This window comes from Salmo salar, chromosome ssa12, assembly GCF_905237065.1.
Source record: "Salmo salar chromosome ssa12, Ssal_v3.1, whole genome shotgun sequence".
In the NCBI taxonomy this organism is placed as follows: domain Eukaryota; kingdom Metazoa; phylum Chordata; class Actinopteri; order Salmoniformes; family Salmonidae; genus Salmo; species Salmo salar.
The window spans coordinates 86,130,733-86,144,033 of record NC_059453.1 but is presented as its reverse complement, the minus strand read 5'-3'; the positions used below and the strand labels follow the sequence as shown (position 1 = coordinate 86,144,033).

The following is a 13,301-nucleotide window of genomic DNA, read 5'->3' as shown; positions in this document are numbered from 1 at the left end:
CCATGACAGTCCCTGGCAAACCCAATCAGTAAACTCGGCAAAAAGCATTTAAGCAAATATGTCAACCTTATTATCAAACCATCTCTGTTAATTTGACCCTCCTTTGACTTCCTCCTCACAGACTGGGTCACGGCACCTATGTAACTGACTGTGTGAACCAAGCTCGTTTTGAACATTGACAATAGAGTCAAATTGGTGCAAGAGTTAGAGGCACACCCACACATTGTGTGCAGATGCATGTTAAAAGTTTTTGAGAGAATGGAGATGGCATGTGACAACGGTGACTGACAACTTTCTATCATGCTCCTCCAAGAACAGAAACATTTTTTTCCAACTGTTATTGGGCTGCATTGCCTTTACAGAACCCCATTTCAGATTTCCTGTAGCTGAGGACAGGTTTGTGTTTTGTGTAAATGAAGGAAGAAAAATGCTCACATGAGTTAGTCTCCAACAACCCCTGGTAGTCAATGTTCACTGAAAAGAAAACTGTGAGACATGGACAACTCTTTCAGGATATCTAGTGTATACTGCCCTCTAGAGGGTGACATGTTTTAGGTTTTATGGTTTTATGCCTTGAGAGTTCTCCAGGCTGAGACAGCAGTCTCTTGAATAACATAAGCAACACAACACCAAAGCAAATGGTGTAAAAAATACACACTGAGGTTACATAAGATCAAGTGGTATGGTGAGGGTGGCCACCACCTAGTATTGAAAACTTAGATGAAAAGCTACTGAGGATGATAGCGGACTATATTGCCACTCCTATTTGGCATATCTTTAATCTGAGTCCTGGAGGGAAGCAAAAGTCATTCTGCTACCTAAGAATGGTAAAGCACCCTTTACCTTTGTTTGACCAGATACAATACCATTTCACTGTAAACCATGTACTGCACTGACACAAATGGCTGATGATTGGTTGGAATAAATTGATATTAAGAAGATTTTGGGAGCTGTACTGTTAGATTTCAGTGCAGCCTTTGATATTATTGACCATAACCTGTTATTGAAAAAACGTACAGTATGTGTTATGGCTTTTCAACCTCTGCCATATCGTGGATTCAGAGCTATCTATCTAATAGAACATAGAGTTTTCTTTAATGGAAGCGTCTCTAATGTTAAACATGTAAAGCGTGGTGTACTGCAGGTGAGCTCTCTTGGCCCTCTAATGTTCTCTATTTTTACTAATGACCTACCACTAGCCTTAATAAGTAAAGCGTGTATGTCTATGGATGCTGATGATTAATTATTGTACACGTCAGCAACCACGACTAGTGAAATCACTGCAACCCTAAACAAAGAGTTGCAGTCAGTTTTAGACTGGGTGGCCAGTAATAAACTGGTCCTGGACATCTCTAAAACACTGTATTTGGTACAAAACATTCCCTAAGTTCTAGACCTCATCTGAATCTCATAATGAATAATGTGACTGTTGAGCAAGTTGAGGAGACTAAATTACTTGGTGTTACCTTGGAATGTAAACTGTCATGGTCAAAACATATTGATTCAATGGTTGTAAAGATGGGGAGAAGTCTGTCCTTGATAAAGAGATGCTTTGCTTTTTTGACACCACAAATCAAGTTTTGCAGGCTCTAGTTTTATCTTATCTTGATTATTGCCTAGTCATATGGTCAGGTGCTGCAAAGAAAGACCTAGCAAACTGTTTGCTGGCCCAGAACAGAGCAGCATGTCTTGGTCTTCATTGTAATCAGAAGGCCAATATCAATACTATGCATGCCAATCTCTCTTGGCTAAAAGTATATAGGCTGAATGCATCGCTTCTTTGTTTTTCTAAGAAACAAAGTGTTGAAAATTCCAAATAGTTTGCAGTCAACTTACAACACTGACACACAAGACATGCCACCAGGGTTCTTTACACAGTCCATAACGTACGTACAGTATTATATAGAGCCATGATTGCATGGAACTCCCATCTCAGATTGCTCAAGTGAACAGCAAACCTGGCTTTCAAAAACAGATAAAGCAACACCTCACGGCACAATGCAATCCCCTATTTGACCTAAATATTTTGTGTATATTGACATATATACTGAGTGTACAAAACATTAAGTTCACCTTCCTAGTATTGCCGTCAGAACAGACTCAATTCATGAAGACATGGACTCTACAAGGTGTCGAAAGCATTCCACAGGGATGCTGGCCCATGTTGACTCCAATGCTTCCCACAATTGTGTCAAGTCAGCTGGATGTCCTTTGGGTGGTGGACCATTCTTGATACGCAAGGGAAACTGTTGAGCATGAAAAACCCAGCAGCGTTGCAGTTCTTGACACAAACCAGCGCGCCTGGCACTTACTACCATACCCGTCGAAAGGCACTTAAATCGATTGTCGATCGCCCTCAATGGCACACATACACAATCCATGTCTCAATTGTCGAGGCTTAAAAATCCTTCTTTAACCTGTCTCCTCCCCTTCATCTACACTGATTAAAGTGGATTTAACAAGTGACATCAATAAGGGATCATAGCTTTCACCTGGTCAGTCTCATAGAGCAGATGTCAAATTTTTTGTACACCCAGTGTATACTATATGTAACTGAGCCTAGACACTACTGATGATTTGTATGGACCCCAGGAAGAATAGCCGCACAATCCACACGATGAGCATACGCATGAAGTTGCACTGCGTGATAATTTGAAGGTTAAATTAAAGCTACAAAATAATTGTATTTGACCAATTTTATTCTTGTTTAATTCAATCTGTCATACAGATACGTTGTATCAACCCCTTGCATGAGGACCATTGAGTAATTGGTGAGGTTTGTCCTGTTCATCATCCTTCTGTCTCAAATATCATTTGCCAGCAGTAATTTGTGCCTCGGTGTAAATTTATAAAAGCATATAATTATCAACTACTAAAAAAATAAATAAGTCACTATAAAACTTAAGATTTCAGGGACAGCATAATGAATTGTTTGCCTTTTATACCATTCAATAAAGGCAATTCATAAAATGCCCACTTACATTTTAAATTTATAAAATGGCGAGCACAAGCACAGGATATGATGAACAACAAGGCAAATAAGCAAAACATGTCAAATGCATGCAGGAAAGCCTATATATACACACATACGAAAAACATGATACAAGTTTGGAAGAGTCCATCTTTGACTTGATATTGACATAACCATGGCAGTGCCCTTGGCTCAACATCAGCTCCAGTGTATCTGGCACACTTGCAGGGTAGGGTATTACATGCATGTATGATTGTACCAACCACAAACTTTTCCCTCGTCTCCAGTTCAGATATTTTAACCAATGTAGGGTGAACTACGCACAACTGACAAGGCTGAGGATGGTAAAAGGCAAATCTGTACAGGCTCCGGGGGGGGGGTGAATTTGCCATTTAGTTCTGACCCAGTCCATAATGTTAGGTGCAAGTGCGTATTGTGTAGTATTTGTCCTCCATTTCCCCAGTGTAACTTCAGCAAGGAATTCAAAAAGGCCTAGAGACTGAGAGGGACCTCTCACTGGTACTGTCTGTAGTCTCCTCCAAAGGAAGGGGCAGGCATGGGGGCTGGCTCCTCAGCAAACTGGGGACCTGTATAAAGAGGAGAAGAGTTGAGATCAGGGATAGTCTATTGAAAAGACAACTGGGCAGTCATTTGCATTCTCTATAAGCCTTCATTGCAGCCCTGAGAATCATCTATAGCATAGCTCAGTGACACTCACCAGTTGGGAACTGTGATGAAGCAAATCTAGTGAGCAGGATCCCAGCACCCTCTATCAACGCCAGCAGTATACCTCCCATTGCTGCAGAGCCCACCATGGCCACAGGTCCATCTGAAGAGAACAGTAGAGAAATCAGAAAAACAGACTAGCCTTGACAGTAAACCAAAACACAACATTTACAGTGCAAATCAGACCCTGTTCCCTTTTTCCACATTTTGTAACGTTACAGCCTGATTCTAAAAATGGATTCAATCTTTTTCTTATCTACACACAATACCCCATAATGATAAAGCGAATGTTCGCAAATGTATTAAAACCAAAAACCAGAAGTATTCAGATCATTTGCTATGAGACTCGAAATAGAGCTCCGGTGCATCCTGTTTCCATTGATGATCCTTGAGCTGTTGCTACAACTTGGTTGGAGTTCAGCGGTGGTAAATTAAATTCATTGGACATGATTTGGAAAGGCACACACCGGTCTATATGAGACCCCACAGTTGACAGTGAGGTCGAAGGAATTGTCCGCAGAGCTCCGAGACAGGATTGTGTCGAGGCACAGATCTGGGGAAGGGTACCAAAAAATGTCTGCAGCATTGAAGGATCCCAACAACACAGTGGCCTCCATCATTCTTAAATGGAAGAAGTTTGGAACCACCAAGACTCTTCCTAGAGCTGGCCGCCCAGCCAAACTGAGCAATTGGGGGAGAAGGGCCTTGGTCAGGAGGTGACCAAGAACACGATGGTCAATGACAGAGCTCCAGAGTTCCTCTGTGGAGATGGAAGAACCTTCCAGAAGGACAACCATCTCTGCAGCACTCCACCAATCAGGCCTTTATGGTAGAGTGGCCAGACAGAAGCCACTCCTCAGTAAAAGGCACGACAGCCCGTTTGGAGTTTGCCAAAAGGCACCTCAGACTCTCAGACCATGAGAAACAAGATTCTCTGGTCTGATGAAACCAAGATTGAAATCTTTGGCATGAATGCCAAGCGTCACGTCTGTAGAAAACCTGGCACCATCCCTACGTTGAAGCATGGTGGTGGCAGCATCATGCTATGGGGATGTTTTTCAGCGGCAGGGACTGGGAGACTAGTCAGGATCGAGGGAAAGATGAACAGAGCAAAGTACAGAGAGATCCACGATAAAAACTTGCTCTAGAGTGCTCAGGACCTGACTGGGGTGAAGGTTCTCCTTCCAACAGGACAACGATCCTAAGCACACAGCCAAGATAATGCAGGAGTGGCTTCGGGACAAGTCTCTGAATGTCCTTGAATGGCCCAGCCAAAACCCAGACTTGAACCCGATCAAACATCTTTGGAATGACCTGAAAATAGATGTGCAGCGACACTCCCCTTCCAACCTGACAGAGCTTGAGAGGATCTGCAGAGAAGAATGGGAGAAACATCCCAAATACAGGTGTGCCAAGCTTGTAGCGTCATTCCCAAGAAGACTCGAGGCTGCAATCGCTGCCAAAGGTGCTTCAAAATACTGAGTAAAGGGTCTGAATACTTATGTAAATGTCATATATATATATTTTTTTATATATATATATATATATATATATATATTATAAATTAGCATAATTTTCTAAAAACCAGATTTTTGCTTCGTCGTTATAGGGTATTGAGTGTAGATTGATGAGAAACAAAAGTGTTAATACATTTTAGAATAAGGCTGTAACGTAACAAACTTTGGAAAAAGTCAATGCGCCCAAATACTTTCTGAATGCACATTGAGTGAAAAAACACTATGCCTACGCAAATGTTCAGAATTGAAATGCACATATTGTGGGTAGTGGGTATATTTGAGAGGGGAATAAGCATGGGAAAATACATAGCTGTGTTAAACAAGGAACAAACGGTGCAAATGTTCTTATAAGATACAGTACGGGGGCGTTTTGTTGCGAGTATGATGTGGGATGGAGAAAAATATGAAGGTCCTTCACAGCAATGCTGTCGCTTGTGGACTTGAAATGAGAATTATTAACCAAATGAGTCCCACCATTATGCCGGCGTAAGTCTGTGTGATTAACGGCAGCTGAGCTAGAGCAGTGTTTGTGAGACAAGGGCGGATCCCAAAGCCGGGTCTTTTTACAAACATTTCTGTAGAGTCTGAATGGTTTGAGCCACAAACTATTAAAATCTAGCTATGAAAAGAAGAGACATGTTTTGCTCTATGACGCTCACACACTACACAAGAGTCATTAGAAGGGGTTCATCTACATAAAAGATCATATTAGTGTCTATAATACTGTAATAAACTCACAGTTGCCGTCACAAACTCCTACAATTTGTCACTGACTAGTTGGATATTAATTTCCCAGTGAGCAAACAATTTCTGTACTTACAGCATTCATATAAATTCATTTTTATCAGGTTTTTGCTTTGGTTGACCTTGTTTTTTTTATTGACACTTGTTAATAAAACTCATGAATGCAATTATATATGTAAAATTGTTTTGTGTTCTACTTGTAGCCCTGGTTGTCCTGTAAAGAAAATGGTAAAACACTTAATTGGGAGTCTAAATATAAGGGCTGGACATGCAGATAAATGTAAGTCAGATAAAAAGTGATCTTTGCTGGGGTCACTCACTTCTTGCTGCGAGGATAGCTCCAGTCATGGCCCCGCTTGTGATGGAGTTCCAGGGGTCCTCTTTCTCCCTTACCTTTACCAACCCACAGTCAATCATGGAGAAGAGTCCTCCCCATACTGCAAAGCTACCTACAATAAAAACAGAATCCACATGGTTTCAGACAGAGAAAGCAACAATGCATTACACTCAGAAAATAAAATAAGGACCTAATATGGCAAATACGTTTCAATTTGAATGTGCACTCACCCCCCAACTGTGGGGCTCTGGTTTTGATGGCAGTCATGCTACCTTTCAATCGGTGGCTCATCCCCTGAGAACAGAAAGAAGATGCATCAAAACTCCTCATTCATCACGCCTCACCTAACCCCTTTTCATGACTCCAATTTCATTCCATTGAACCATTAGAGGTCTCCATTAGCCATGTGTGGCAAATGACAGAAGGCTGCACAAATGCTCTGTTTAAAACGCAAATAGAACTAATGTGCAATACCGTTTAGGAAAAATGTGGAACTTAACTCATATAAGCGAGAAACAAAATGTGAAATACAAAAGGCACACTTACTGTAAGCAGTTTAGGAACGTTGCACCCGGCTGTATTTTAAAAAACACAGAAAAGTGGAATGGAACAATAGAAATGCAAGCGCAAGGTGAGAGGATGTGTCATAGTGTAACAGTCGGGTGCAACTTTGCTAAACTGCGCAAAGTATGTATATCTTTTGTATTTGAAACATTCTTTCTCGCTTATATGAAAGTTCCAAAGATTTCCAAAGCGTAACTTTAGCACGGATTAACAATGTTTCTAAATGTCAAAATAATGAGTTGGGATTGTAGTTCACTTGGAGCCAGCTGTCCTCCAAACCAACCATCACCAGAAAACCCAAGACGGGGAACGACTGTATACTAGAGGTCGACCGATTAATCGGAATGGCCGATTAATTAGGGCCGATTTCAAGTTTTCATAACAATCGGAAATTGTTATTTTTGGACGGCGTTTTTTTTTTACACCTTTATTTAACTAGGCAAGTCAGTTAAGAACACATAATTATTTTCAATGACGGCCTAGGAACGGTGGGTTAACTGCCTTGTTCAGAGGCAGAACGACAGATTTTTACCTTGTCAGCTCGGAGATTCAATCTTGCAACCTTACGGTTAACTAGTCCAACGCTCTAACCACCTGCTTTACATTGCACTCCACGAGGAGCCTGCCTGTTACGCGAATGCAGTAAGAAGCCAAGGTAAGTTGCTAGCTAGCATGAAACTTATCTTATAAAAAACAACAAATCAATCATAATCACTAGTTAACTACACATGGTTGATGATATTACTAGTTTATCTAGCCTGTCCTGCGTTGCATATAATCGCTTCGGTACATGTTGCTCCAACCATAAACATCAATGCCTTTCTTAAAATCAATACACAAGTATATATTTTTAAACCTGCATATTTTGTTAATATTGCCTGCTAACGTGAATTTCTTTTAACTTGGGAAAATGTGTCACTTCTCTTGCAACAGAGTCAGGGTATATGCAGCAGTTTGGGCCGCCTGGCTCGTTGCGAACTGTGAAGACTATTTCCTCCTAACAAAGACAGCCGACTTCGCCAAATGGGGGATGATTTAACAAAAGTGCATTTGCGAAAAAAGCACAATCGTTGCACGACTGTACCTAACCATAAACATCAATGCCGTTCTTAAAATCAATACACAGAAGTATATATTTTTAAACCTGCATATTTAGCTAAAAGAAATCCAGGTTAGCAGGCAATATTAACCAGGTGAAATTGTGTCAGTTCTCTTGCGTTCATTGCACGCAGAGTCAGGGTATATGCAACAGTTTGGGCCGCCTGGCTCGTTGCGAACTAATTTGCCAGAAGTTTACGTAATTATGACATAACATTGAAGGTTGTGCAATGTAACAGGAATATTTAGACTTAGGGATGCCACCCGTTAGATAAAATACGGAACGGTTCCGTATTTCACTGAAAGGAAAAACATTTTGTTTTCGAGATGATAGTTTCCGGATTCGACCATATTAATGACCTAAGGCTCATATTTCTGTGTGTTTATTATATTATAATTAAGTCTATGATTTGATAGAGCAGTCTGACTGAGCGGTGGTAGGCACCAGCAGGCTCGTACGCATTCATTCAAACAGCACTTTCGTGCGTTTTGCCAGCAGCTCTTCGCTGTGCTTCAAGCATTGCGCTGTTTATGACTTCAAGCCTATCAACTACCAAGATTAGGCTGGTGTAACCGATGTGAAATGGCTAGCTAGTTAGCGGGGTGCGCGCTAATAGCGTTTCAAACGTCACTCGCTCTGAGACTTGGAGTCGTTGTTCCCCTTGCTCTGCATGGGTAACGCTGCTTCGAGGGTGGCTGTTGTCAATGTGTTCCTGGTTCGAGCCCAGGTAGGAGCAAGGAGAGGGACGGAAGCTATACTGTTACACTGGCAATACTAAAGTGCCTATAAGAACATCCAATAGTCAAAGGTATATGAAATACATATCGTACAGAGAGAAATAGTCCTATAATTCCTATAATAACTACAACCTAAAACTTCTTACCTGGGAATATTGAAGACTCATGTTAAAAGGAACCACCAGCTTTCATATGTTCTCATGTTCTGAGCAAGGAACTTAAACGTTAGCTTTCTTACATGGCACATATTGCACTTTTACTTTCTTCTCCAACACTTTGTTTTTGCATTATTTAAACATGTTTCATTATTTATTTGAGGCTAAATTGATTTTATTGATGTATTATATTAAGTTAAAATAAGTGTTCATTCAGTATTGTTGTAATTGTCATTATTACAAATAAATAAATAAAATTGGCCGATTAATAGGCATCTGCTTTTTTGGTCCTCCAATAATCGGTATCGGCGTTGAAAAATCATAATCGATCGACCTCTACTGTATACCACCTTGGGTTCTCCAGAGTCACGCCTCACTATGTCCAACTCATTCAGCAAAGTGCCAAATTATTAGTCAAACAAGGGCTGTAATTGACAGGTATTTTCATAAGTTAAAATGTAACTGTTCCTTCAAATTACAAAGGCTGTATCAAACATAGCTGTCAACTTAATTTTTCACATGGGTGAATTTATTTACATGGCTTTACATACTGAAGGTGAATTTCTGAAGCCCTTGACTGCCTGGAAGATCCCTCCTCCAATGGCCCCCATGGTGAAAGCACCTCCACAGTCGTCCACAATTCTCCACGGACTGCAAAAACACAGTGTTCAATAAACACAGATAACCACACCACAGATCTCTACCAGTTTTTCCTTCAGGGTCATGGGTGCATTTAACTTTGATGCAACCAAGATAGTTTTTACACTGTGCTGGAGAGTCCAGCACAATGTAAAAACTCTAAAAACTATTGGATCGAAGCTAGAGTGCATTTAAAATGCATGAAAAATGTTTTGATTGCCACACTGAGTAGATACCGGTAGGCTAACCATAGATACATACTGCTTTACTCATCTCATAGTATATACTGTATTCTATTTAGTCAATACCACTCCGACATTGCTCGTCCTAATATTTAAATATTTCTTAATTCCACTTTTACTTTTTAGATTTGTGTATTGTTATACTACTGCACGGTTGGAGCTAGGAACACAAGCATTTTGCTACACCCGCAATAACATATGCTAAATATGTGTATGTGACCAATACATTGTATTTGATTAAGCTAATGTAGTTGCTTGAAACGTAGCTAAGCTGTGCTAGCAGCACATACCTTACAAACTACTAATAGCTAGCTATCCCTTACAATTGCTAGCTGGCATATCACATTTTTTTCAGCTTTAACTAGGCAAGTCAGTTAAGAACAAATTCTTATTTACATTGACGGCCTACCGGGGAACCGTAGGTTAACTGCCTTGTTCAGGGGCATAACGACATATTTTTACCTTGTCAGCTCGGGGATTATATCCAGCAACCTTTAACCACTAACGTTAGGCTCCCTGCCGCCCCACTAGGCTACCTTAACGAGTAGAATAACGTTAGTGAGATAGCTAGTTAGTTACTATTACCCTTAATATGATATATTAATATATTAGGTAGCTATGGTTTCTCATGTGGATGGAACATGCAGACATTACATCACACACTATGAAATGATTGAGCAACCACAATCCATAGTTAGCAGGCTAGTCACGTAGCAGGGCTAGCTAGTTACTTGTGAACCGTGAACGTGGGAAATATCTAAAGCAACTCATTTGTGGTGAATAGTGTTGCTCACACAACGTATGCGTGAAATTATACGATTTTAACGTCGTTACCACCACCAACATTTAAACGTTCAACAAGGTCATTGAAGAGTGCTTCCCAACAACGAACACGGCTTGCTTGCTAGCTGCGTTAGCTAGATAACTAATTTAATTAGCTAGCATCGTTAGCTTAGCTGAATATCTTCGGATTTGGGGGTTTAAAATATTCGTTTTGATGAACAATATATTGATTGTATATTTTAACAGCTTATATATGATGTTAGGACACCATAATAACAAGACCGGTAAAGCTGTCTTGTACTTTAGCTAGCTAGCTACCAAGACTCACCATGGCTCCCGTGCGTATTCCTCCATTTTGTTATTTCAATGGTCCTCCGTCACTAGTTACTACAGCCACAAAGTCATAAACCCCGCCCATTTCTACCATTTCTCTTCATAAAATGGGATTTTAACCATAACCTTAACCACACTACTAACCTTATGCCTAACCCTAACCTTAAATTAAAACCAAAAATAAATGTTTTACTATATAGCCACTTTTGACTTTGTGTCTGTGTGTTCCCCCTGATGTAACTGCCAACAACAACCGGAGAAACGACTACGTCATCACTAAATAAATAATGTAGCTATTGCATTATTACATTTTAATTTAATGTTTTATCACAGAGTTTATAAACCCAGAAGTGCAACATCGCAAAACATCCAGGAACGCTTGCGAAGCAGACTAAGCAGACCAGGCATGGGTTTGAGAAGTCACTCTACTGTTCCGAGAGGGATAGCATCAAACCCGTGATGTATCATGGTTAAATTATGACTGACTGATCTACAAATAATAATGAGTCATTATTTATGATGCGAGGTGATTTGTAGATCAGTCAGTCGGCAGTCACCTGCACTGTCAGCTGCAATGTCAAACAAGGCGAATCAGAGAAGTGAAAAATGCTTCCCAGTTGTTCATTTTCTCAAAATCTAAATGCACAACTTAGATTTGAGACAATGTCTTATGTAGTTTAACATACTATTACTCCAATAATGCTCAGCGCTCAACACCATAGTGCCCACGCATCACTAAACTAAGGATCCTGGGACTTAACACCTCCCTCTATAACTGGATCCAGGATTTCCTGACGGGTCGCCCCCAGGTGGTAAGGGTAGGCAACAACACGTCTGCCACGTTGATCCTCAACACTGGGGCACCTCAGGGGTGTGTACTTCATCCCCTCCTGTACTCCCTGTACATCCACGACTGCGTGGCCAAACACGACTCCAACACTATCATTAAGTTTGCTGATGACACAACAGTGGTAGGCCTGATCAACGACGAGGCAAGCTATAGGGAGGAAGTCAGAGAACTGGCAGTGTGGTGCCAGGACAACAACCTTTCCCTCACTGTGAGCAAGACAAAGGAGCTGATCGTGGACTACAGGAAAAGGCAGGCCGAACAGGCCCCCATTAACATCAACAGGGCTGTAGTGGAGCGGATCGAGAGTTTCAAGTTCCTTGGTGTCCAAACACACCAAGACAGTCGTGAAGAGGGCACGACAAAACCTTTTCCCCCTCAGGAGACTGAAAAGATTTGGCATGGGTCCCCTGATCCTCAAAAAGTTATACAGCTGCACCATTGGGAGCATCCTGACCAGTTGCATCACCGCCTGGTATGGCAACTGCTCGGCATCTGACCGTAAGGCACTACAGAGGGTAGTGCGTATAGCCCACTGGGACCAAGCTTCCTGCCATCCAGGACCTACATAATAGGCGGTGTCAGAGGAAAGCCCATAAAATTGTCAGAGACTCCAGTCACCCAAGTTATAGAGTGTTTTCTCTGCTACCACACTGCAAGCAGTACCAGAGCGCCAAGTCTAGGACCAAAGGCTCCTTAACAGCTTCTATCCCCAAACCATAAGACTGCTGAACAATTAATCAAATGCCCCCCCTCCATTTGTTTTGTACTCTGCTGCTATTCGCTGTTTATTATCTATGCATAGTCATTTCACCCCTACCTACATGTACAAATTACCTCAACTAACCTGTACCCTGCACACTGACTCGGTACTGGTATCCCCTGTATATAGCCTCGTTATTGTTATGTTATTCTGTTACTTTTTATTATATTTTTATTATTTTTAACTTTATTTATTTGGTAAATATTTTCTTAAATTCTTCTTGAACTGCACTGTTGGTTAAGGGCTTGTAAGTGAGCATTTCACGGTACGGTCTACACCTGTTGTATTTGGAGCACGTGAGAAATAAAGTTTGATTTGATTTGATCTTGTGAACATGACAAACTGACACGTTTACATTTTTCATAAAAAACAACTTTATATCGAAGGAGTGCCTTTGATTTGACAACTTGCACTTGCGCAGTTCGGCGCGGAACAACCATTAGACCCTTTTTAATTGGCTTGTTCGACATTGCAGCCGACAGTGCAGGCGGCTGCCGGCTGACTGATCTGCAAATCACCTTGCGTCATAAATAATTACTCATTAATATTTGTAGATCATTCTGTCAGTCACAATTTACCCGTGATACATTATGGCTTGTATGCTCTCGAACACGGCCACAGTCCATGGTTAGACCCGACTACGTTTTCTTCGCATGAGTTTAGCTAGCCAACGTGACGTTGCCATGAAATCGCGATCGGGGATTTCAATTGGAGAAGCAGTTTCTAGCTTCATACTGTACTGTCTGTAGTTTTATCTTCGTCGATAACTCTTCACTAAAATAGAAAGTCAAGACAAACTCTGGGCCCTATTATGGTCAGAAAAAACTCTTGGCCCTTTAAGATT

The 13,301-nt window shown here is 41.1% G+C and overlaps 1 protein-coding gene across 1 annotated transcript; it reads right to left on the bottom strand.

Moving 5' to 3' along the window:
• Positions 1–2,681: 2,681 nt before the first annotated feature.
• LOC106566053 (mitochondrial import inner membrane translocase subunit Tim17-A) lies at positions 2,682–10,946 on the bottom strand. Its single transcript, XM_014133864.2, has 6 exons — positions 10,843–10,946; positions 9,402–9,501; positions 6,526–6,589; positions 6,279–6,407; positions 3,690–3,800; positions 2,682–3,558 (listed from the first exon to the last, which is right to left on the bottom strand). Exons 1-6 carry the CDS (start codon positions 10,866–10,868, stop codon positions 3,485–3,487), a joined length of 504 nt encoding a protein of 167 aa, XP_013989339.1. The 5' UTR covers positions 10,869–10,946; the 3' UTR covers positions 2,682–3,484.
• Between the last annotated feature and the right edge of the window lie 2,355 nt (positions 10,947–13,301).